The 26,978-nt window shown below is 39.2% G+C and overlaps 1 protein-coding gene across 1 annotated transcript; it reads right to left on the bottom strand.

The window, feature by feature from the left end:
- Nucleotides 1-844: 844 nt before the first annotated feature.
- lemd3 (LEM domain containing 3) lies at nucleotides 845-26,978 on the bottom strand. The gene is made up of 13 exons (XM_075471986.1): nucleotides 25,630-26,978; nucleotides 14,433-14,473; nucleotides 12,459-12,528; nucleotides 11,780-11,853; nucleotides 11,220-11,299; nucleotides 10,041-10,186; nucleotides 8,820-8,921; nucleotides 8,584-8,686; nucleotides 7,267-7,445; nucleotides 5,270-5,351; nucleotides 5,064-5,169; nucleotides 4,890-4,968; nucleotides 845-2,906 (listed from the first exon to the last, which is right to left on the bottom strand). The coding sequence occupies exons 1-13, from the start codon at nucleotides 26,945-26,947 to the stop codon at nucleotides 2,713-2,715; spliced, it is 2,574 nt and encodes an 857-aa protein (XP_075328101.1). The 5' UTR covers nucleotides 26,948-26,978; the 3' UTR covers nucleotides 845-2,712.

The raw sequence follows: 26,978 nt of genomic DNA, 5'->3' as shown, positions 1-26,978 counted from the left end.
CATGAACATATACACTGATCTGATCGAATACCAGAAAATTAACATGCAGAAACATTCATTGTGAAGCTTCATTGTTGCGAGAAAGTTAAAAAAGAAAAGCAAATCCATCCATTTTCTGTACCAGCTTAATCTGTCGGTCGGGCCGAGGGGGGCCAGACCCTATCCCAGCTGTCATCGGGTGAGAGGTGGGGTACACCCTGGACAGGCTGCCAGTCCATCACAGGGCCACACAGAGACAAACGTCTAAGGACAATTTTAGAGACACCAATTAACCTAACATGCATGTTTTTGGACAGTGAGAAAACCCACGCATACATGGGGAGAACATGCAAACTCCACACAGAAAGGCCGCAGCTGGGAGTTGAACCTGGAACCCTCTCGCTGTGAGGCGACTGTGCAAACCACCACACCACTGCGCAGCCCCAAATCCAAGTCATTTGTTAAAAAAAAAAAAAAAAAATGTACACGCCAGAAAAGGGACCAAAAACAAAAACACAATATGAGAAACAAATTAACCTTTAATTTAAGCTGTATAACAAATTACATTAAAACTCATGTATCCTTTAAAATGTGTTATGCTGCAACCCTTTGTGCAGCTCCACTCATAAAACACAATAGAAGACAAAAAAAAAATCTGCACACAATGGTACATATCACACGAACATAAATGTACAGCATTTACACTATATGCATTGGGGGGGGGGGTTATGGGGATGCATTTCAAGTGCATCACAAGATTGGACACCAAAATAAGCCCCATTACAGTCACTGAGGGCTGAGACACTGCAGATACAGCCCTCAGCCGGAGACTGAGAATCATCAAAGTGAAGCACCAACCACTGGCTCGTTTCTTAAAGTGTTCACTTTATTTTGATGTCTTACATGTCCTAACAATTATTACAAAGCAAAATGTAAGGTCAATCATCGATGGAAAAACAGTTTTAGAACATATAGAACACGTGTAGTGACTTAACGATAATACATCACCCTCGTTAAAAACAAAAGAAACAAGAATAAATAGAAGCTTTTGGTTTAATATCAAAGGAAATTGCTACAAAATACCAACTTTGAAGATGTCCAACTAAGAACTACGCCCAGGCTTTACTCACCTTTTAAACAATTTCTTTAATTTGGTACATTCTCCAATAAAAAAATAAGAAAAAAAAACCACATTCATACACACACACATATATATATATATATATCTATATATGTATATGTATGAACCAAAAGCACAAATTTAAGGCACAATCAGATCATCTGCTGCAAACTGTAGCTGCAGCCTTTGAACACGTGAAATGTGCACCGTTTTTGTACAATTTTACACCGCAAGAAGTGAATCCAGATTTTAAACTCACCGCATCAAATCGAAATATGCATAACTACTTGCATTGTGTTTCAGGAATACACAGCTGTTATATATAAAAAACACAGATGCAAACAGGAATCCCTAAGCTTAGTCAGCCTCCAGTGCTTGCAGTGGATGGGGATGTGTTTGAAATTAGTGTCGCAAACGTTTTTAACAAGTTCACTTTGCCCCTTTTGACCAAAAAAAAGAAAAAAAACAAAAGTGTTAGCATCTTTATAGGAGGCCTTTACAATAAAAAAAAGTAGTAGTGACACAAATGGGTGCAACCATGACTAGAAACATGTATCACCAACCAAAGTGTGAGAAGCACATTGTAAAATTATACATGAAACATCCCGACCTCCTGTGCGCTCCTGATCAGGTCATGTGCACCGAGAGACAATAAATACCGTGAATTAAAAATGTTCCGAAAAGGAATTCAATGAGGACAAAACACCATAAATGACCCAAGTTTAAAGAGGTAAACAAATTTATTAAGGATAGCATTAATTATAACGTGGCAATATAGTGGACTAAATCTGGAGAAGGCTTCAGATAACTGAAACAGAGATCGTGTCAAGTTTCTCACAAGCTCAATTTTGACCCACAATGATATGACTACAAAAAAAAAAAAAGAAAGAAAGAAAGAGGGGGTAAAGGCTCTTTTCTTCTAGCCAGAATGTCGAAATAGTCCTTCTCTGGCATTCCGCGTTTACCTTAAGAATACACATGTACACTGCTACGTTTAAGTGACATGCATGAAAAATGTGCCCTCAAGGTAAACTTTCAATGCATACGATGCAATCGAGCTTGTGCTTCAAATCACATGTACTCATAGCAGAAACTGGATTTATATTCCCATCTTCCACATTTCCCTCGGTAATGGTCATCATTAACAGGTTGAACTACTTCAGAAATGTTTTTTAAGTGTAGCACTGGAAGCTTACATATAGGACTACAGTTGAATATATTGCAGCCATTTTTCCATACAATATCCAAAATGAGCTCCACTGTGGCATTAGTTAAACTATAGAGGAAAAGGAGGGAAGATCAAGGTCTATGCACACATTTTAAATACTCGCGAGAAACTTTACTTAAGTTTTTAAATTCCGTAACATTTGAAATATAAAGATTATAGAAAAACACTGCAACCACTGAACAGCTTTTCTTGCAAATACGCTGTATTGGAAAAAAAAGACTGACAAAAGAAAAAAGGAAAAAAAAAAATAATAATCTTACATACATTTTCCCATGACAAAAACTGAAGTCTTCCGTGTTGTAAAACAGTGACTGAGCGACAGCAGAAAAAGTGCTGTGATGCTGGGAGGGTACAGCAGAATGTTAATGTACAGGAAATGGTCGTCTCATGCAAAGCCTGAAGAGTTGGCTGAGCCGTGGTGCTGCTGCTGCTGCTGCTGCTGGCAAGGAGTGGCGTTCGTGGTGTTCGTCATGTTCTGGTGGAGGCTGGAGGCCCTCAAGGGCGAGCTGCAGCCCTGAGCCTGTGGGAAGCGCTGATGGTACCGGTCCAAACGCAGATATTTCACCGTCACCAGCTTACCTGTCAAACAAAAAGGTAGAACCAACAACATACATGAATCACACGCTCAGAATAAAAAAATAAAATAAATATGGTTGCAAATTTGAGCTGCAATGTTTTCAGTATTTGTTTTAACTTTTTTTTTTTTTTGCAAAACTCAAAGTTAAACACATGGTCTCTTCATATATGAGATAGTGACCTTTTCTTCTGTAAAATGTTTATGATTTGTGTCCTCTTTTGACATGAAGCTGTATGACATCCCATATTAGCAATATCATTTATGAACATTGACTTACCCCCTGCTGCGTCCTGTGAGCCGAGTTCCAGCCTCGTTTTGGCGTTGACGAAGGTTGTCCGGCTAGTTTGCTGGGGCCACAAAAATAAAGCGTTTTGCTTCTCAAAACAATATGCGTTCAAAAGAGTAATACATTTGCATCACAAAATCGTTAGAAAGAAACGTTAGCCTCACAATCGCTTGGCGCTATTTTCTCTTCCTTGGTATCACTGCGTGCTGCCACCTAGCGATAGCAGCACCTGTTACAGTGTTTACTGCTCGGTCTGCACGGTCTACACAGCCCTTAGTGATACGAAGGGAGAGAAAATAGTGCCAAACGATTGTGAGGTCTGACTTTTTCCTGGAGAACGATTTTGTGATACAAATGTATTACTCTTTTGAACGCATTTTGTTTTAAAAAGCAAAACGCTTTATTTTCAGGACCCCAGCCAACTAGCCGGACTACCTTCGTCAACGCCAAAACGAGGCTGGAACTCGGCTCACAGGATGCAGCAGGGGGTAAGTCAATGTTCATAAATAATATTGCTAATATGGAATGTCATACAGCTTCATGTCAAAAGAGGCAAACTATCCCTTTAATGTAACATCAGTGTGTGTGTTTTAAGGTAAACATCTGGGGACATTTCATGTTAGGAGGGTTTCGTGTGTTAAGATAAATAAAATACTTGGAAGGAAACAAAGCATGGGATGTACTATGACAGAGTGGCAATTAAGTCCCAATCTAACAAAAAAATTTTAATATATTTTAGGTTTGATTGCATTTTTTAAATCATTTTCAAATACAAACATCATCACCGATATATATCAGAATCTATCACTAAATAATGATACAGAAGAACGTAAATTTCTCAAGCACTCCAACTCTTTGTTCCAACGGTCTTTTTCTTCTTCTTATCATCATAAAAAGGAAAACTATCACAATATCAAGAAGCACGCACATTCACGTGCGTTGTATGGGCACCTGCATGGGAGCAATTCTGAACAGTTAAGAAAAACCCTTCCATGCACATCTCAGAGCTCATAAATTTCAAATGAGAACACACATTGAGTAAATAGAACAGCAAGGAACGAGACAATAGAAAAGTGAAGTCTTGGGGAAAAGAGGAGAGGTTTAGCTAAACAGCTAAACTGACAGCTAAACCTTACTGAGATTGCATTTCTTTTAGTCTATGAGAAATTGGGTGGGTGCTGGTTAAACCCGTTTAAATTCTAAAGCCATATCCCTACCTTTCTCTGTGTGGCTGTGCAAATAGTCCGTGAGCTGAATACCTGTTCACAACTTCTCAGAACTTATCTAAACTCAAAACCGAGAGGCTTTCTGTTGAGGCAAGTTTTCAAAGCCCTGCAAAGACTGGTGTGTATTTCAAGTGAAAAGTCTGTCTGGACACACGAGGACAGCAGGGACATGGCTGTAGGACAGTAAGTTCAGAAGTAGCATGGCACCATTTGTGTGTGAAAGACTGGCAGACTTTCTGTGAGCTGCAGGAAAAGGACATTCATGGGTTTCCAGTTGCATCACGGACTAAATTTCTATTTTAGTGGGGTTTTTTTTTTTGAAAGGAATGAAAAGTATAAGTATGATTGCAATAAAATATATTTTTTAAATGCCTTACGTATCACCAGCATTGAAAACGCATAGTCATTAAAAAGGTACCTATTCTTTTTTTTTGGTTACTGCAAATATATATGTATGTATGTGTGTAATTTACCATCAAACCAGGAGCCATGAAGGGCTTTGAAGGCTTTCCCAGAGTGCTCTGCAGAAAGACACTTCACATATACACATCCCTGCGGAGACAAAAGGAGGCTCATTGTAAAGAAACTCCCTACAGCAAACAGCATTTAGGATAAACTGCACGTTTCACTCAAAGGACAAACCGTACCTCCCGTGAGTTCTTGTCAACAGCAATATGGACAATGCCATCATTGTCACTGCACTTCTCCAGGATGGCTTCATTGATGGCTAAATCCCAGTTCTCCCCAACCTCCCTTAAAAAACAGAAATACACACACAAAAAAAAAAAAAAAAATGAGCAAAAAGTAATACTGAACAAAAAAAAAAAAAAAAAAGAAATATATATGTACTCACATGATTGGGTCAAACATATTTCTTATCTTTAGGCATGGAGTAAGACTGTTGGGAGGTGAATTCCTCCGGTCCAGAGGGAAAGCTGAAAATAAAAAATAAAAATAATAATGTATAACTTGCCAGATTCCTTCCATTTGCCCAGACAAAGGCAAACCTTGATGTCAGTCACTGATGACTATAAATTCAAACTTGGGTTCATCTCAGATTTGCTTGAGAATATGAAATTGATAAGTACTGCATTGTGGTTTAATCAAATACACTGGTTTTCTACTCTGAAAAAAAAAAAAAAAAAAGAAGAAGATGCCGACACTCAGGAAAACTCAGAAAGTGATCGTGTTACTGTTCAAGTGGTTTCACCTTGGCAACTAGACTGTATATTGGTGGGTTCTGTTATTTTTGTTTGTGACATACATAAACTATGCATTTGAATAAACTTGTCTTAAATGAGTCAGCTGTAGCATGGAATGCTGGTGTGAGTTCCATGTGGACACGGCGATCATAGTTATCAAGTAAGAACAGAAACCACATGAATGGGAGGCTTTACATACATTTCCTCACGTTTGGTGATGTTTGAAACCAATCCAAGAAAAAAATACTTGAATGTTGTCAGGTTAAACAAAAACAAGCAAAAAAAAAGAAAAAAAGAAACTGTCAGAAGCCAACTACCATCAGCTCAGTTGTGGACACTTGCTCTATGCTGGTTCGCTGTTGATCCCATCATCAGCTCACTGATGAGCTAGACTTAAAATGCCTATGATTCTAAACTTGGGCCCCACTTTTATCTTATTTTGAGAAGCTTGAAGCCCTCCCACATGATTGAAAAGTAAACGGGAATGAAGACTCAGAGACCTCAGAAGACCTGTGTAGTGACAATTAAAGAAAGCAAATAGCCTACTGGTACTCTCCTGAATATCCAATTTTTCTTTATTTTATTTTGTATCATTATTGTCTTTTTCATTATTTTAATCTTGTATATTTTCATGTCTGTAACTTTTTTTCTAGTGTAACTCTTGGGGTGTACTTTTCACTCACTGTTTTTTTTTTTATTATTCAGCTTTTTTTTTTGTATATAAAGCATGGTGGGGTGGGGGGAAGAAAATAAGAAAAATATGTATGTTGAATAACTTTGATCAATACTCATTCTCTCAAATAAAAAATAAAAAAAGATAAAAAAAAGCCTATGATTCTGATGATGAATATAGTAACCGTTAAACTCATTCTACCGTTGCTTTACTTGGGAGAGATGGCCCCAAAATCCAGTTTAGATACAATTTGAGGGACTTATCAAGCAGGTGTTTAATGCCAACTATAAATATTAACTGACCAAACAGAATCTCAGGTAAGCTCTTGCTACAAGTAATGCAGATATTTGGGCTTTTGCCTCAAGCTTGTTGCTTGCTGGGGGACATTTGCCCAGAGGTCATAAAAGTGAGAGGGGAAACAATAAAGGAGCTGTGGTTTAATTACTAGTTCAGGGGTTATTCCATATCAAATCCAGCACTGGTGACAGGAGGTAGTTGGAGAGCCAGTGTGACAGTTTGCCTTTTGGATTAGAAATTCAGTTCAAATTACGCAATCTGTGGGGTTCCAAACGGTACCTACAGTGGGAGCTTAATGACCCATGACCTTAACCTTCCTGTAATAAGAACTACATGTCAGTCATCTGCCATGCACCTACTCTCTTTCTTGCCTCTTTCTCCTACTCTTCTGGTCTTCCTGTCAGTTACTGTTTCGGTTGACAGTGCTGCAGAGGATACGCCTGAATAGAGTATCCAGTAATATTTGCCAAATGTGTAACAAAGTTTTACCATTGTGGGGCGACAACTGTAATATCAAACCCTGAAAAATATCAGATCATGTACACCTACCTAATCATACCAATCTGTTAATGCGACAGCGAATAATTCCAACTTGTGTCACTTGTGTTATTTTAGGTTTCAAAAAGGTGGCTGTGCTCTAATTTGAGTTTCGAAATGAATGCCCGTGGTGTGCATTACCTTTTCCTTGCCAAACTTTCGAGGGCATCGAGTTGGTTTTATCACAACTGAGGGAAGGCTGGATCCACCTCCAAACCAGAAAATCTGCTCCACCGATCCTTTGAGTCTCGGTTCGAATTCTAGACTCGTTGGCTGAAAGAAAGCGAACGGCTCGCTCCCAAATCTTCTTCATTTTCTTCCTGTAAAACAATAACACTTCTGACACATATTCTTGACCAAAGATTAATGGAGTTAATGGAATCCAAATGTAAAATTTGTCTCAAATGTCCCTTTTCATCTTAAGGTCCATTTTCAGCGAAATATATCGATATTTCGTTTCCCGATAAAGTATAGATTTTTCAGCCGCGAGTATCGATTTATTTATTTTTTAAATTGATTTATTTATTTATAAAGCAAACTTTATTGAAAAGTCAGACGTTACAATTAGTGAAAACACAGAACAATAAGGTAATACAATACAATGCCAGGGGGTCACATTATACTAAACAGTGATAAATTAGTTCATAAAAATGTTGTACAAAGTGCACAGCTCTCAAGTTTGTGACATGTTCGTTTGCTTAATACTTTAAGCCGAATGAATGACTGGCGCGCGTTGATGGCGTCATCCCACTACACGCATGTGTAGAAAGCTTCCTATAAGAATAATTTTTAAACCGAAGTAATAATGCTTTGCCAGGCTCAGACATTAAAGACAGCATTGATAACATTGAATTGCGACACCTACTGGTTGTTAATGTAAATAGTTAATAATGTAAATAAAAAAGTGTTACAGCTCTTAAACAGCTTCGGTAATGCTCTAACAGACACCCCCCCCCCCCCCCCCAACCCCCACCCCCGGCCCATTCCAAGTAAACCCCCCCACCCCCCTGGCCAACGACTCACCACCTTGACTAAGCAATTTCCTGCGGGAAACACTGGATCTCGATTAATCCAAATATCTTCCGAAGGACGCTGACTTTCACCAAACCGTTATTAGTGAGTAGATGAACGCATCTTATGCCAGAAATAAGGTCCAGGTTTAAAAAAACGAACTTCCCCTTCAAGCATTTAACTCTATTCACACCATAGTTGCAACAAAGGACACAATGATTAAAGCAAAAAAAAAAATTAAAAAAAAAATTACCTTTTGTTAATCAGTTACAACTATTCAGTGGTTGACAATAGTTGCTTTACTTTTTACAAAGTCTAGAGAACAAAGTCTCAAGTGGAATTTATGTGTTACTTGTCTCTGATGTACAGAGATTAAAAATACAAAAAAAAAATATATATATACATATAAAACTCAAAATCTCAAGCTGAAGCACTGTTTGCACTCACCGCTCCTGTGGGTGGACCAGGGAATCTCTGACGTGAGGGATTGGCAGGTAGGGCTGCAGGTCCTGGTTTTCCTGGCAAGCCTCACCATGGTTTCTCAATACATCTGAACAACAACATAGTTGATCCTAAAGGATATTTGTTTTCACAGATCCCTCGGTGTATTTTGTCCCGATACATGTAGGTGGGGGGTACATCTTGGTATAGAAAACAAAACTAATTTGTGCGGAGTTCCTTACCAATGATCCTCTCCACCATGTCATACATTTGCCTGGTCTCCTCCTCTTCTCTTTTCCAGCGATATTTGATGTAGCAGACCACGCCCCACACAAAGCCAACCACTACACAGAGACAAGATTGACTGGTTCAAACATAGTTCATCAAAAAACTACTTTGCAGAAACTACACTTCACATCCAGGGCAGAATCATCATTGCATGTAGTATATGAAGAAGTCCCAAGCTCTTGAATTTAAGAAGACCCCAACCTATAACTGATGTTATAGAGAGGCATACAAAAATGCATGAGCCTAGAACGAGGCAACTTTGCCAACTATCTGGGCATCTGACAGATAAACAAGTGTGGAAATGTAAGCCAAGAGCCCAAGTAATTACCTATGGTAATGGAATTGTCCAATGGTTTGTGCAAGTACTTAATGAAAGTTACCTACTGTTGATAGCCACATGTTAAGAGGTTAGTGGGCCGCACACCTACTAAGAGACCCCCCAAGGTTTTTGTAATAATTACATTTATTTTTTACTGGGTGATCTGACGTGGTAGGCACAATGATTGAAAGCAAAAGATAAAGACCCAGACCCACCATTAATGATTCTGCAACTACTAATACTCATATAAAACTTGAGAAATCTTGAAAATAAAGCAAGACGGTGTATACCTGCGACCCCAAAACATAAAATCTTCCCTGTTCAGAGCACAGTAAAAGTTTTTTCTTGAGAAGAATTAAGATAAATGCATCTTCGGCCCGTTTCACATGCTATTCAGGGAGGGACCATTCATAAACTAACTGATGATTTGAGGCATCACATTGATAAATGAAGAGAAGCAAAAACAATCATTTTACCAAGAATAGACGAACAAATGTTACTTTCTGATTTTCTCATGGCGGTTAAGATTCTAAAGCACCAACTTACATGCCTGCACCTCAACTCAAATCTACTTCAATTAATGCTTAGTGCTCACTTTCCTCTTGTGACCTGTTGGTTTCTGCAGCATGTTTCTGGCCTAGAGCTACCTGGGTTACTCTCTGGTATCCGTTCCAACACAAGAGTTTATTTTGCTTTCTTTTTCTTATGTCTTAAGCAGATTTCTATTCTGCTTTCCATCATGTCAGCCATCGGTACCATTCAGTACCAATTAGTGACTCTGGCAGGAGTCGACACTAAGGGCTGCCGACACTCCACAGTCCTGCTATTGTTTGCTTTCATAATGTGGTCTACTCACCAACTCCAACGAGGAGGACTTTGCTAATGACCGCGAGGAAGGCTCGGCGAAAGCGGCATATGAAGGGCATCCTGGGATGTGTGGACTCCAGCCGTGAGATCTCAGACACGTCAGTCACAGGTTCATCGGGTACCTGCCCAGTCAGCCTGCAAATTCACAGAGTGGCGTACCACAAAGCAAGATCAATGTCATAGGAATTAGTGAGTCGGTGTCAAAAAAAGGTGGCTCTTTTAACCTGGCTTTAACTACCATGTTAACCTGAACACATAACCTGCTCTGGTTTATTTTTGGATTCAATTGTCTGTAAATACTTCCATCCTTTAAATAATTTTTTCCCTGATGATTTCCTAACAGCAATATTAGAATCAAGTGTCACCAGAAAGAAGTATTGGGTTTATGTTGATGTCTGACAATGTAAACTAACTTAAAGCACTTAACTGATGTGAAATAGATGTCAGATTGTTTACATTTTTTTTTTTTAAAGTGACAGAAAATCAAAATCTTAAATCGATCAGTGCATTTAAACACTGATCAAATGTTGGGATTTTTATAGCCAAATTGAACCAAAATGCAATGTCGCTTTATTCAGCGATAAATCTATCAAATAAATACTCTGTACCCTGAACTAACAAAAAAAAAAAAAAAAACAACATGGAGGCAACGTTCCTGTTATCATGGCACTTGAAAAAAATTATTTAAAGTTTCTGTTGTAATTTCAGCAGTGCAGCTTCCTGGAAACATGCCCCATGGTGTGTTTTTAAACCTTTCTAAAATTGTCATCATGTAGCTTATAGAACATCGGGAGGAAACGTAAACCTGTGTGTGTGTGTGTGTGAAAGTTAAATTCACTAAACGACCCTGTAATAAACATAAATGAAGGAAAAAAAAGTACATTTTCAATAGACAACTTATCTATTTTAGGGGACTTTTATTTCATAATAATATATCAATTTATTTCTTTGCCCTTTCAACTCTGGTGTACATCTTAAAAAAAAAACAAAACAAAACATTCAGTCCCCCGACTAGACAGTTGATAACTGTCTGACTTAATGATGAAGATAAGATGCGGTATCATCTCAGCATCAGGCAGATAATTTGCCCTTGTAGGACCCACTGCTACAGTGCACGCATATCTAATGTCATTCACTACATGTTGTTAACACTTATGTCATTTATTACCTTATACCAACATCCTGGCCTGCCCGGATGATCCACTCCAGAGAAGTATAAAGAAATTCCTTAAACTCACGATTTTGGCCCTTAAACAGACATGTGGCACAAATAACACTGATCAGAGAAATATCCATTTTTCTGATCTCGAATACAGAAAAATACACGCCAACTTTGCCAATTGCTTGATAAAAAGTTATGTTGAAAGCTAATTTTGCTTGCTACTCTAAATCTCATGCATTTTGCAGCTTTGTTTTTTGTCCGTTTTGTACTTCTATTAAACCAGTCTGAAATGTAAATTTGATAAGTTGCATGGTCGCAGCGAACAATTGTCTGCAACTAATTAACATGCCAAAAGAAATTAAGAGTCAAGAGAAACAGAAAACATTTAGGAAACAGAGGTCCATTGATGTTCTACATCAAAGTATTAACATTTTATCAAATGTTTTAATTTGTATTAACTTAGTCATGTACTTATTTATGCCATGGGCATATTTATTTATCAAAGCATTTACTCGTTTCTTTATTTTGGATTGAAACAGCAATCCATGTTTGTTGTGTGGACTTACCAGTAAATATGCAGAGGCCTCATCCATGGATAGACTCCTGTTAAGATGCTGATGGTCTCCACAGTCATGCTGGCCTGAAATCACAATGTGAAACCATCACTGATAAGACAGAGCACGCCTCTGCTCACTGACTTCTTGTATTGTATGAATATGAGATGTCTTGGTATCCAATTTCTAAACCGATTAGCATAGATGTTGACAGGAGAGGCACAAAGAGATGCTATCATCTTAATTTCAATATAACAGTCTATATTCAATGTAATTACAATACAATGTAATTTCAATAAGCAAAACATTATTATGCGTATATATATATATATATATATCTGTCACTCAATATCTATTTCAGCACTGATATCCGTTTCTACCCCGTCCATCAAACTGAGGATCTCTCTGGATCCTCGAACAATGTAGTTTCTTTTCTCAATCCAAAACATGAATACTTTCTTAATAAATAACAAGATTAATGTTTAGGTGTTTAAATGTCAAAGCCACTATAGTTCAAACTAACTTTAAGACCAGTGCTGGTTTGAAACTCAATTTCAGTACAGTGTAGTGACTCACTTATACTGCTATATAAGTGTTTGGTTGTTACAATCAACCTGGAGACACAGACAAATAATGCTTTTGTGTTACAACACTGAAATAGCCTAATGCTCAGCAGGAGGACTATAGCTACCAGCGATGATGGCCAAGTGGTCGTGAAGACTGAGGAGCAGCTTTAAGATGACATCTTTTTCTGCCTTGTCCTGCAAATGTAAATAATTAGTTGACATAAAAACAAACAGAAGTGCATATACCAGTCCAATCCAATACCAAGGCCATTTTCAGACATTATATACAAAATATCAATGGCTTCATGAATCTGATAAAAGTGATTAGTCGCAAATAAGGTGCCATTTCTCACATTTTTATTCCCACAAATCTATGACACAGATGGAGAGAGCAATGCTGGCCAACAATATGTGCCACTCAGACAAACTTAGACTAAGTTTAGAAAGTGACGCTGAAGGGGGATTGGATTTTCACTGGGAACAAGCTAACAATTTTATAGTATTTGTTCTTCTTTAGTTCTTGTGTGGCAGCATTCTAATCTAAAATCATGACCCGTCTACCATCTATCTAAATGAATAACCTGTTGCATTTCTCTGAAAAGCAGACCATAAGCAGAAGAAAAACAATTCCCCTGAACATTCAATCCACTAATGGAAAAATTGAAACATAAATGTTACCAAATAGGGCTGACGTTAAAAATTGTTAAGGAGAGCACAAGAGGGCGCAATAGTTGGCAAATACTCAGCTGCCATCTAATTATTGGAAAGCATTGAAGGTTTAAAATGGCTTTTTATTATAAGTGGTGGCATTTTTCCATTTTGGTATGGTTCGACTCTGCATTACTCTATACAACCAAACTCTTCCCTGCTCAATTTTCTTCTAAAACAAGTATCCCCTTGTCATGGGCACTAGAAGCTGATTGTCACAACTTTCATTTGTGTGCGTACGTCTATGCTGGGAGACATTACTAGACCAAATCCGAATTTGCAACAGACTTTCAGTATATAGAAGTTTGGCAAATATCTTGTAGGAGTGCTCATAACAACTTTGCACGTAGAGTCCAACTCTCGTCAGATGAGATAAAAGTAGGGCTGAGCTACGATTCAAATTTTTAATCTAATTAATCATATGATTTCCCTGATTAATCGCGATTAATCGCATTTGTACGCAAAATCCAAAAGATTTATTCAAAAGTAGTGTATAGCTTTTAGCATTTAGTTTTATTTTAAATGTGCTGCCATATAAATGAAAGTGCCATAACATTTGTTGTGCAAACACACTTTTAACATCAGCATCTTTCTGTAGTTTTTATGTAGAAGCCTCGCTCCACTGTCTGTTTCCTTGAATGACTTGCTGCTATCAGTTGTGTGTTTTTGCCTTTAAGTGATATTTTAGACTGGAACTACAATAGTGAGAAGACAATTCAACTTGGCAGTGTTTACAGATGACTTTGGTTCTGTCGACTCCGCCGGTTGGAAGAACTTTAAAATGAAAATGGCCGAGTAAAAGTTCCGTATCCTTCTCCATGTTTGGTGGATCCGCTGATTACTTTCTTTTCCGGTTCCACAGCAGACAGCAACAGACTTTTACAAAATAAAAGCCTGTGAGCAACAGACTTGTACATAAATAAAATAAATAATAAAACCTGAGCGAATGCGCAATAAAATATTTTTTGGCGTTAAATAATTAATGAGTTAATGCGATAATTATGAGTTAACTCGCCCAGCCCTACATAAAAGCCTTAATCTATACTCTTGATTGATTCATAATCCATCCCCATAATATCCCCTTGCACTCAAATGAGTTTTTCAGTTTGTGTCCTCAGAAGACATTGTGAATGTCGCTCTGTGCAGTACCATGGGCGACCTTCATAAGCACCGACTGCTCTTTGCAACACTTTCCATAAATGCAGACTGTACAATAAAAGCAAATAGCAGAGGCAGTAAGAATCACATTCCATTAATTACATTAATTATGCCCCATTAGATTGCCATGTACGCGTTGTCATTTGTGTGCCTTACATATTTATTAAAAACCTTGCAGTCCAAAGAATAAAAAAAAAAGGGAAGGATGTCAGAAGGGTGAAATCTATACTTACATATAAGGAGTCAAAGTCACTGCCAAATGGGTGGCTCTTAACTGTAAAGAAAGAAAAAAAGAAAAAGAGCATGGTCGTTAAACAACACTGCATACAATACACATCACATATGAAACCGCAAAGTGTATTAATAGAGGAGAAAACTAGGCCATTTACAAGCCGACTCGATATTTGTTTACATCTTATGCGAGTCAGTCCCTGCACATGAACCACACTGACCCCTACCACTTTATCTATTAGTTACGCTGGTTCAGTACAAATTTAGAAGCATTGCTTAAATCAACTCAACTCAAAACTTTGATATTTTCCCATATTAACTGCATTTGTGAAGAAGCTTTTGTAATTGGGTTAGGATAATAAACAACATAAGCAGTGCTATGTATACACTTCATTATGTAATTAATCCAATTTAACTCGTGACACAATACTGAGCTGCTTTGCATATCCATTTAGTAGCCAGATTCATTTAAATACTTCTGTGAACCTTTAGGCCTAAATGTGACCCTGGATGTTAGTAAATAGTGGACCCTTCTTCAGATTGCTATACAGGGCTTTGAATTATATTGTTAACAGAGAACCTTAAGGACACACATTGACAGTGCCTGTGTCCCCTCAACTGTTCACGTTTCAAGAAAGCATAATGTTGACTTTCTATATATAAAATGGATGGTGAAGGCAACTTAATGTAAACTTTTAATCTAAAATGACCTTCAAAACCCTGAGCTTTGAGAGAGAACTTCACTGTCCATAAAAAATAAAATAAAATTATTTGTCAGTTTCCTTCAATGGTTTAACCTTAAGCTCTTAAAATTGTGAAGCATTGTATTTGCCCATAAGTCTATCAAAAAAAGTTGATGCGTCATAAACACAGCATCAGGCTTAAAGCGACACTAAAGAAGTTTGCAAACATCAAAACTATGTGCTTGTGACCAGTTTTGAAGTGCACCAACCAAAACAACAAAGAACCCAAAACATCAAGTTTTTGTCTGACTTGATAAATAGCCAAATCCGCTTGTCTGAAATGAAAAACGAGGGCCTTCTAAAAACTTTTACTACCATGGACAAAAGTTCTGTTGTACGAGTCAACTCCACAAACACTGGACTCATACTTAGGATGTACAAGTCACAAACAGTGCGTTGCGCCTCCATGGCAACAGTGACTTCTCTCTGCACCACTGCTATATATATATATATGTTGTGAAATATATCACTTGTGCACACAAACAGGACTGTCAAACCAGACATATAAATAAGTTATACTGTGAGAAATAAGAGATTCACCTACAACTCATATTTGTATGAAAATGCATCCAAAAAGTCTTGGTTAAAAGTATCTTAAGGCCATACAATTTTGTTGTCTATTACATAAAATGGATTATGTTGCTTCTAATCCGATTGTGGTTTAACGACCAACCAAGGGAGGGGCAAACTGAAGAGCCAAACTTACCAAAAATACATTCATCTTTCAGAATTAGCTGTTTGAAATGGGGGGGGGGTTTACAGATTGGGGGAAAATATTATTTTACTATTCTATTTGCATTTTGTCACTTTACGCAGTGATGCGATTTATCCCTCTCTTTATCCTCTATACTGGTCATCTCCTTAAGCTCCATCAATGTGTTAAGCTCTTTTTATGCAAGAGATACACAACTTTGATGGCTTCGTCTATATGTTAAAGCTTTGGCATTCAGTCTTTCACATAATGGTCACTTTCACATAAATGTTTCTCACAAATCATTAAGACGTGAATAAAACATGAATGTGAGAAAGAACCACAGTGTGAATGCAATAGTCTAATAATGTCACATCGCTTTAATAATGGTGCCAAGCATTGCAGTGGATGGAAGCTGCTAAAAATATTAATTTAATACATTTTCACAGTTATAATTGTGAGGGTTTAATTACACAATGGCCTTAGCACAGTTGTTATCAACGTGAGAAAAATGGAATGTTTACCTCAACTGAGAACACCTTCTTCACACATTCTCTTCCGTTTGTCAGGAGAGAAAATGCAGCACTACAAAAAACCCTTTAAGTTTTCTGAAAGCTTTCCTAAACCTCTTGTTTTGCCATAAAAAAAAAAAAAATAAATAAATTAAAAAAAAAAATACTATCAAGCTAACAAACATGAAGCATTGTGTTAGAACAGAGAAACTTATTGCGCGGCTCCTCAAGTTTTAATTGGTGGCTCGCACCCGCATAGTAGCTTATAACAATATGGTAACAATAACAATACATTTTTTTTCAAATAACCTACAGCGAATACTGCACAGTATTAAGTATTTTTATTAAGTATTAATTAAGGCTTAATGGTGTTTCCTAAAGGGGGCTCTGTTAAACCTGGCAACGCAGCCCGCTTAAACCACCGTCACACTTGACTGCAGAGCACGCTAGCTCCTTTAGCCAGCGCGAGATGCAGGCACAATGGATCGGTTTTTAATTAAGAAAGGGCAAAAACCAGCACAAGAACCATGCCCATCTTGAATGTCTCACTATGATTACAACAACAAACCACAAATACAACATGAAGAAAGTCAAGGACATGTATGCCAGCTTCCGCTCATCCCAGTATTAAAGGTAAATGTGGTCTTAATTGAAAATGTATTGGCTGTGTTGTTTCTTTTTTGTGGGATGTTTTATATGTAGAAATGCATATTTGCAAAAGGGGACTTAGTATGTTGTCGTAAAAGTGGCTCTTCCCTTGATTTTGCTCTGCCAATGTGGCTCTTGTGAAAAAAAATAGTGAGTATCACTGTGTTAAAAGAATAGTGGATGAGAGCGGTTGAAAAAGTAAAGTTCTATGGGGGGGGGGTTGAAGTTGATCCATTGCTGAAATGCCAATGTGACAGCAAGGGAGGTGGTTATAAAGGAAAAACGGTCTTGATATGTATGTATGGGCAAGTTGGCATCACGAAACACGCCACTCTACTGCACGACTGTTGTCTATCTGAGCCTATTCCATTCCAACGACTTGACATGTAAGCACCCAACAACTGAGTCGCCCGTTGTCATGAATTACCAAAACAGATGGTAATACTGTGCGGTGGGTGAACGAGGATATCTTTCTTTCTCATCAATGAACCACATCTAAAATAGGAAAAGGACTTCAGTATCTAAACAGAGCCATGCACAAAGATAGCATCTCCTCTCAGCATCGTCATGCCCCTTTTGCTCTCGAAGTACTAACCTGCCTCAAAAGGTGCCTGCAGAGAAACTTGAGCGGACTTCCCATATATAGCTTTCCACCTCCGCTTATCCACATAAATACTATAATAGTGCAAGAATGCACAATACTGTTCATTACAGTATCCAAAAGCCAACCAAGAGCAAGAGATGGGTTTACATGCTTTTTTACATCTGTAACCGATAGCACTTAGCTAAACAGCAGAAAAAGCTCTTAATGACCTAAATTTATCATTTCCATCAATTCTAAAGCCCTTCCTGCTAAAGCTGTGTAATGGAAAATAAATTCTTATATGCATTGTATTAAGTGTTACTGTGTAGAACCTGCAGATGACCTTGCCACAAAAAAACCCCAACATATCCTGTTTTCTTTCCTCCCGAGAACACGGTGTGCTGGTTATATGATCAAAGTACTCTTTAAGGAGGATAGAAATGAAGCTGGTTCTTGCAGCTGTGTCTGTGCAACCTTGACTGTAGCTAGGGAGGAAAGGTAGACGAGATAAGAACGCTCAACTATACCCGAGGAGCAAGACGCGACAATGTGCATTATAACCGAATTGTTTTCGTCTCAGTGGTCAGAGCAGCTCTGTACCTTGTACTGTGTTGTTCTCTCTTGCAAAGCCTCTTATCGCCTCAGAAAATAACCGACTCTGTGTCTTACTAAAATTTCCACCACAGCAGCTGACATATCACTCTCAACATTGCTCAATTATAAACTGCTGCAGTCAGATAGAGATGAGCGCACAGCAGTGGTGGGTTAACTTGGCATTTGATGAACTGTTTAGAGAAATCTGATTGATCGTGCTATCAAATTAATAATTAACAAGGCTGTCCAACAGTACTCAGTCATGTTTTGACAGTGTCTAATGTAAATAAATTATACAGAAACCAAGAACAGCACCTGCTCTTTATCTGTCAATAATTTCAACTCCTCACATCCATCGCCTTTTTGTTTACATTACACAGCGGCTGTGTTCGAAACCGCATACTACATACTCATCGATCAGACAGTATGCAGAGCGTTTACCCACAATGCATTTCGCTCCTGCCCGAGCCGAAATCAGCCGGCCTGAAGCTGATTTTGCTTAAGCTCTAAACTCTGTAAACTTTAGCAACATTTGAAACATTTTCAGGCGAGAAAGTAGTCGTTTAGATCCCCAACGTGTTGAAAATCTGACAAAATACCGGCTATTTACAATTTTGTTCCGAAGGATTCGGCGCCACTAAAGCTAGCCGCAGTGAGCAACGCACTTCCGGTTATTTTCACAAAATAAAAAACCCGTTGCCTTTTATCATAGAGAAAGCCATTACGATACAATTGGTGCTTTTGTTTTGAAAACAGGAAGTGAATCTACCCTCGTTGTAGCTAGCTTGAAACTGCCGTTTTGACAGGAAATGACTATCGGCGAAGTCGAGTTACGTTGCATCTTGGGTAGTTTCAGTAAGAGTAGTAACCTCATGATGCATACCCAACATTTCGGCAAATCTAGTATGCATTCGGGGAAAAAGTCAGTATGAGTAGTAGGAGAAGTATGTGGTTTCGAACACAGCCAATGTGCCTGTTAGGCTGATAATGGTTTATAATTGCAAAAAGGACTTCCGGGTGACGCTAATGAGTAGACAGATGCGTACTCACAGCTCCACTAGACCAGTTTATAAATATCCAATAAAATAACAAAAAAACGATAAATGAGTACCACGCTGCAGGAAAAAAGTCGCAAAAGGAATGAGTTCAAGTCAGAAAACAGGCAAGAAAGATATGAAAGTTGGCAGAAATGACAGCGTTATAACAGCTTCCAAGCAGCTAATGTTAACCGAAGCTACACCGCTGAAATCAGCCAGCGATACTGGCGGGGAATTGGCGATGCTGGTGGAGCTGAGGAAACTTCCGACAGGAGAAGAGTGACTCCTTTCGGGACTTGAAAACCTCTCTCTACCGAGTGGAATCATCCATGGAGGAATTAAAACAACGAACTGAGGCTAGACCGACTAGATTGACCGACCGAACAGAGTGAGTACAATGGAAGAAAGAAGTATAATACGGCAAGCGCTGGGCTATCAGTTGCAGAGAGAGGCTAATTTCACTGACAAATGTGATGACACGGAAAACAGACTCCGCCGCAACAACATCAGGATGTACGGAGTTCCGGAGGGCACGGAGAAAGATGACATGGTATCTTTTTTAACAGACTTTCTGTAGAGTTTCAAGGAGAAGTCGACTTTAAACTCGAGATCCATTATAGTTCGGTTTCTGGACTTTAGTGAGAAACTAAAGGTGCTGCTGCAGGCTTGGAAGCAGAGAAATGTTCAGTTCCAAGAGCATACGATTTATTTTGACCATGATTACTCGCCTGACCTGCAGAGGAAAAGGAAGAAAGTCAGAGAGGTGATTAAAAAGAATCAACAGCTGAATCCAGCAGAGGTCAGCGCCATCATTCAGGGCGACTTCAGAGAGGCGAGAGGCGCTGGTGATTTCCGGTTTTATTTTGGCAAAAGCGAAAGCCTAGAATTGGAACGAAGTTGCTATTTAGCCCAAAGGGAAAAGGCGGTCTTAGCTTGCCTAATTTGAAGTTATACTATTGGGCAGCGCAACTACGTAGTATAGTTGAATGGGTTGTTCATGACGAGGAAACAAACTTGATTGGTTTAGAGAGCCATGCATGCCCGCTCATACCTTTTGGAGACAATGCCATTCATGGATAAAAAATATATAAATAAAAATGGAGAGATCGATGACGTCATCCCACTTGACGCATATGTCGAAAGCCCCCATAAGCCCCCCAATAGCAACACTGGCAGCTCTGAGCCAACAGTGCAATAGTACGTGTTCATTCATTCGGCTTAAAGGACTTATGAAACAAATTTTAATTGTTGGAATTTCACAGTTTTTGCTGCTGATTCTAAAGGTTCCAAGCCTTGCGATTAAAATGAGATATTGTCTGGATAATAATTTATCCGGGAAGTCATGTTAAAACGGGCTCAAAAGGAGCCACATTTTGTCTTTTTGTGTGAATTCATTTTTTTATGCGTGACGTCATAGGGTTGACACAGAAGTTCTAGTCGTCTAACTGTAATGGCGGCGTCTATGGCTAAGACATCAAAGCACGGTGGAAAATATTGTGTTGCTGGAGGGCCAAATGGTGTTAGTTGCAAAAATAGCAGCTTCACTGAAGACATCTCTCTGCACATGTTTCCCAAACTAAAAAATACTGGAACTGAGGCTGACAAGGAGAAGGCAAAGATAAGAGCACGGTGGATCGTATCACTGCCTGCTGCCGCCTGCCGATAGCTGCACCTGTTACGGTGTTTGCTGCTCGGAAGCAGGGGACTGCTCGCTCTGCACACATATCCAGCTAGAATTTGGCGACGTTGTGAGTGGCTGGCCGTCTACCTCTGCTAGCTTTTGTGTTTTGTCAAGTTTTTATCGTTTTCATCGCTACTGATGCATGATCGCCTGAGTCTCTTGAAAATCAGAGATTCTGTGGACATAATATCGATCACGTCAACGATCAGACAAAGCCACCGCCACCTGTTTTGGCGTCTGTACCCTCTTACCTATGGCATCTACCTGGTCGGTTACAACACAACAGCCGTCGCAGAAGACGTGGAAAGAGGTGGAGTAATATGCCGGCTGAAAGCCCACCTGGCTTTGCCCTCCACCAACAACGCTCGCCATCTGCTGTCTGGTCTCTCCGGTGATTGCGCCGGCTACGACATCCGAGGCTCCGTGGATCAGTCCTACCGATGGCTGCTGCCAGTCGTGCCGAGGCCGGGTGCCCATCTTCCTGCCGCCGACCCGTGAGGATCCGCACTGGGGCCGCGCACTGGAGGATCTCCGACCCGTTAATCCACGCCATTGTTTTTTAAGCTTACATTAAAACCATGTTATTATCACATACGTTTTTTTTAAGTGGCTGGATTTCAAAGTGCCCCTTCGTTAGGTTTCAACGTGTCAAAGACAGCGCAGCAGAATGCCATATCTGCGAAACCGGCATGTTCAAATCTTTTCCAGTTTACCACAGCAAACATACACTATAGTGTCATTTGATTGATAACATCTTAATAATAATAATCAGCGTGTAGTAGGAGCGATGGCTGTTTTGTGCCCGCCGATCCTGTGCCGAAAATGGTAACTTTCTTTAATTTCCATTACCCATACGGGAGGTGCAGAGAGCCTCTACAATATAGATATTAAATTGATTTGTGTGGCTTAAATTCAACGAAGGTTTTTCCACATAATGTTAGAGGTGTGTTCTTTCGACCTGCTGATGTTTGTATCAGAATTTTGGTTCCTTTATGAGATATAGGTCCATCAAATGTATGTTATTTTCGCAGCCAGCCATACTAGCAAATAAGGGAGTCAACCCTATGACGTCACGGTCACGTGGCCAATTTCGCTCCAAAGGCCACATAATTCACACTTTTAAATGGTTGTTTTAACAAGTTATGCCCGGAATATTTAGTTCAAGTTCGATTGATGGTTTTAGAAAAAGACAAAAATTTAATTTGAATGATAGATGAACATTCGTTTCAGTTCATCTTTAAAGTATTGGTGAAATAAAGACAGATAATGCCTTATTTAGAGGCTGTATTGTCCTATACACGGATCTCGAGTAATCTAAATATCTTCCGAAGGACGCCAACTTTCACCAAACCGTTATCGAAGAGTAGATTAACGTATTTAATGGCAGAAATAAGGTCCAGGTTTTAAAAAAAAAACCAACTAACTTCTCCTTTAACATGCTTATCTCTATCAACAAAAAATTAGTAGACTGGTGCTGAAGTTGTATGTGACTTAGGCCTACTAGTTATTTTTATTTGTTAAGTAGCCTAATTAATTGTTAGGTAGGCTATCTCTCTCTCGCCTATTTAGACTCGGTGCCTTTCGGATAGTTTTTGAGTTACATTTTGACAAAACCTGTCAGACCTAAGTATTATTATGTTTTTGGTCAAGTTATTGTTTAACAGGATTTTTAGTATTATTATTATTTTGGAACAAACAAGGGTCAATTGTGTTTAAAAGCGTCGGCTCCCAGCTGCAGGCTTCTCTGCTTTAGAGCACCGCAGAACACATCTTCAAGTTTAACCATTCAACGTCAGTTTAAACTGCCACAAGAGTTGTTCTTCTCGTAATAAAGATCTCATCGAGGAAAAACACGCTGTATTTTGTAATTTCATTGTGTTCTTAATATATAAAAAGTTAAATAATGTATTTTAATTAATACAGGTTTTAAGTGATTATTCGAAAATTGATCGTTAATTCTCCAGACGATCGATTAAGAAAACTTAATCGAATGCCCACCCCTAATTTGTATACTTGTTATTCCCCCTCCCATACCTTGGAATTGTATTGTTTTTTTTTTAACTTTTTTTAAATTTGTAACATCTAATTTGGTCAGATATTTAAACAGTACAAATACTAAAACAGATCATGTGGCTTGAATTATGGCTTAATTATTATATAGTATTGAACCACCCTTTATTTCTTCATATTACTTGGAAATTATGGTTCTTTGACAAGTTGTAGACACAAAACATATTCATTCTAATTATGGATCAGAGTTAAGCGACTTAAAAAAAAAATTTAAATAAATAAATCAGTTTCAACTGAAACCTTAACTCCGTGTTCATAAATCGACCAAGGCCCCACAAAAACTGTTCATAAAAGGCTAAAAAAAAAAACTTGACAAAGAGTCTGAGCAGTTCACCTTACCTCCAAACATCCCAGATACCAACCCTAATGGAATTTGATGGCGTCTGTAGAAGGAGAACCAAACCCACTAAGTTCTCATCCCATAACCCCACTATCTATTGCTAATGTCCCAGAGGCTCCAGTTAGAAGTTAGTCCACACCAAGGGCGTCGTTAGCCACGGCCATAGGGGGCTTTTTTGAATAGCCAACCCTGTATGTTTTTTTAATTGCCCCAGATATAAAAAGAGAACTGTTTGGAGAGGGGCAGTTATTTTTAAATCAAACACTTGGCAGGTGTCAGGATGAAATATTTGTCTATAACCACATGCTGAAAAATGGCAATACTCCTTTAAATGATTGGTTCATTTCTTCTTTCTAACCAATTTAATCTATCCCTAAGAACCAATGACAGCAGATCATTTCTCCCACTACATCCATCCACCTAGCTAGGCGAGTTGAGATGGAGGAAGATTTGCCTCCTTATGCTGCAGCAGCCGAGTCTGGATGCAAAGCGGCCTCAGACACTTGTTCAAGTATGTAAAGAAGACTGTACTTCTCAAAAGGTTTTTATCATAAGCTAAGCCCGATATCCAAAATGCTTGATCAAATTTTAATTAATTCCATTATTATAGTTGCTCAGAGTAATCCTCAGCCTTCAGCAGCGGCACCGTTGCTCCCCTCACTCTGTTATCCTGCCATTCTAAAACAATTGTTCTCGATGATTTTTTACGGTTAGTTGGGTCAAACAAAATTTGGAAACATACAATCAATGCTGACATATGTTGTAAATATATAAGCTGTATGTTGCTGCTGTATTCACAGCGGACCTAATGTCATCTCTAAAAGTATTAAAAACACCTTAAGCGTATATCTGTGTAGTCTTGTTTATATACAAATTACTGTTATTAAAAGATTATGTATATCTATTTGATCAAGATATGCTTATGATGATGGGTGATGCTGAGGTAACACACCAGATTACGTGTATTGAGAGGGCACAGAATTCACCGATTTCACTGTGGTCAGTAATAAATACTGCAACCAAAGACTGCTGACTGAATCTGTTGCTCCATTCAGCATTGGCCTGTTGCTGGCAACCTGTAGTGTTGCAATGTTATGACTGTCAGCCCATTTGGAACTGTGAGCTAACTGATGGCTAATTGGCCCCCACCACACGAGGCAGTACATTATTAATTTGCTTTTTTTTTTTTTCTTAAAACAAACAAAAAAAAAAAAAAAAAAAAAAAAAAGGTATTTGCTATAGCTGATGTTCAATCATTACATTTAACCATCAGAATTATTTAGAAGTTGTTTGGTATATACTTCGTTCATCCCTTTGATGATCAAGACAGGAGAGGGGAGCAACAGAACAGAGCAAGAGGTGAAGAAGGGGAGAGTATAAGAAAGTCAGAGGGAACTCCGTTTGCAACAATGCAAAACTAGCCTTTTAAAACAACAGAAGAACAACTGATCAGAATTAGTCAAGTTTAAAAACTGAACAAAGTACTGCCAGCAAACGATAAAGCATATTAATAGGCTACCTAAACACCTGACAGCAACCTTCAGACAGTACGGTGTCTTATTCTTAAATAACTTAAACATACCTATCAAGTCAACTTTCAAGTTAAAAAAAAAAAAAAAAAGTCTAAATATCTCTGGGCTGGGCTAAGCCCTCAATGTTTCAAGATCCTAAAAACGCTTCTGGTCAACATTGCCACTGGTCAGAGCTTTTTTTTGTGGCAACATGTGGAGGAACTTCTCAATGCTGTGTACATAGTTTAATGCACTTTTGTGAGAAAAACAATGTCCCTCATGAGATCAAATAAATAAATTAGAATTAAATTATCCATCTGAAAGCACATCAAATTAACCATCTGGACAGTTTTCAGGTAATCAAAACACGATATATTCCAAGTTTGATTGCGATTGGAACAATAAAGCAATATAATAATAATAATAATAATAAAGAGAGTACTGATTTAAAAAAAGTAAATAACTCGTGTTATTGCCATTATTTCTGATATCTGCACAAAACTGAGCAATAAACGCCTTAAGATGTGCAGTACAAATATGTCCCAATATGCAAAAGTAGTTAGGCTTCAAGAAACTGCAATTACAAAAATATATAATAATGATAACAACAACCACAACAATAACTGTGATTCATTTAAGAGGAAAATACAGGGTGCCGAAAGTGTGACCACCTACAGGCAAATCCTCTACTTGTCAAACTGAATGCCAAAACTATGGAGCCCATTCTGCCCTGCACACTGCATTTACATCAGGCAAAGCTGAAATAGCACATCTTGTTGAGATACTTACTGACGCCATCCACCTCAGAAGATCCAGAGCCCCTCATCCTGAGATACATTAGGCCGAGCAGCAGAAAGAAGAGGCAGGCTGCCGTGAGCAGGAACATGGACAGATAATGGGCGCTAAAGCTACCAGAGGAGGCTACTTCTTCCCTTTTAAACTGCAGAAGCAACTCATCCTCGGGTACTGATAGCTTTTTATTCAGCACTGCCTGACTGCAAGAGTGGTTTGGAGCGGAGGTGTGATTCGAGTGGTTGCCCTTGTAAATCTGTGACGGGCTGCTGTAGCCGGAGAAGCGCGGTCTCAGCCCAATGCTGAACGTACTTGTGCTATTACTTCTAAGTGTTCCGTCTTCCCCGTAAACGTGGTTGTTTTTCCCGGCCTTTCCTCCGTGGTCCTCAATGAGGGACACGTAGGATTTTAAGGGGAACCTGTGGCTCCGCGGGTCACCCGCTGAGTTGAAGTTCCTTCCCTTTGATTCATCTTCCTCTTCATCCTCCCCTCGGCTTCCCATCATGTTTCGAGTCCCCGGCGTGTAAGCCGCACAGTTTTTCTCTCCGATGTGGAACCCGGAATCGTCTACACGAGTAGAAAACGGCTCAATCTTGTGGCCGCGTCGAGGTTCCAATCTATTCCGCTGTCGAGCTCTGGCGCCAGGGCCCACAACTTCCTCGTCAGAGTCTGAGTACTCTCCGGCTAGTTTTGTAGTGTTCAGGCGAGACGCCCCGCGACCATTTACAGAGCGTGAATTCTTCAGTTCTTCCTCGCAGCCATCCTCGTCCCCCGATTCGTCGTAATGCCGAGAACTCTCAACAACTCCCCAACTCAACGAGACATTTCTCTGTCCGTCTGGAGCCGGGGATGAATTGATATTCAGAGTAGTCCCGGCGTCACGTTGCCTCTTGATAGCATCAGTCAGCGGTGAAACCGGTTTTGTCTTCGGTTGTTGTTGACAACCAGTGCCTTGGTTTGACCCCCCACTGTGACCAAGGCCCTTTCTTTTCAGTGGAATTTCAGCGTCAGACTCGTCGGAGCTGAAGCCGAGGACGGAGGACTTCCGGCCCGGTCTCCTGCTAGAGCTCGGGTGCGTGACGTCATGTCTAACTGGCCTGGTTACCGCCGTGTACTTACTGCTAGTAGTGCTAGTAATGGCCCCGCTGCCACGGGCTTTACCTGGTTTGCACCCTCGCTGTTTTTGCTCTTCACGAAACTTCTTCAATTTTTTCAAATACACCGGGCGAGTGTTTTCGGTGACTGGTCCTGGAGAATAACCAAAGTACTTCAATTGGGAAAAAAGCTCCTCGTCTGTTAACTGCGTTGACGCCATCTTGGGGATAAAAAAAAAAAAATCCCTTGAA

This window comes from Odontesthes bonariensis, chromosome 8 (genome assembly GCF_027942865.1).
Source record: "Odontesthes bonariensis isolate fOdoBon6 chromosome 8, fOdoBon6.hap1, whole genome shotgun sequence".
In the NCBI taxonomy this organism is placed as follows: Eukaryota; Metazoa; Chordata; class Actinopteri; order Atheriniformes; family Atherinopsidae; genus Odontesthes; species Odontesthes bonariensis.
Note: the sequence above shows the minus strand (reverse complement) of the source record. Positions and strands in the feature narration are given on the sequence as shown.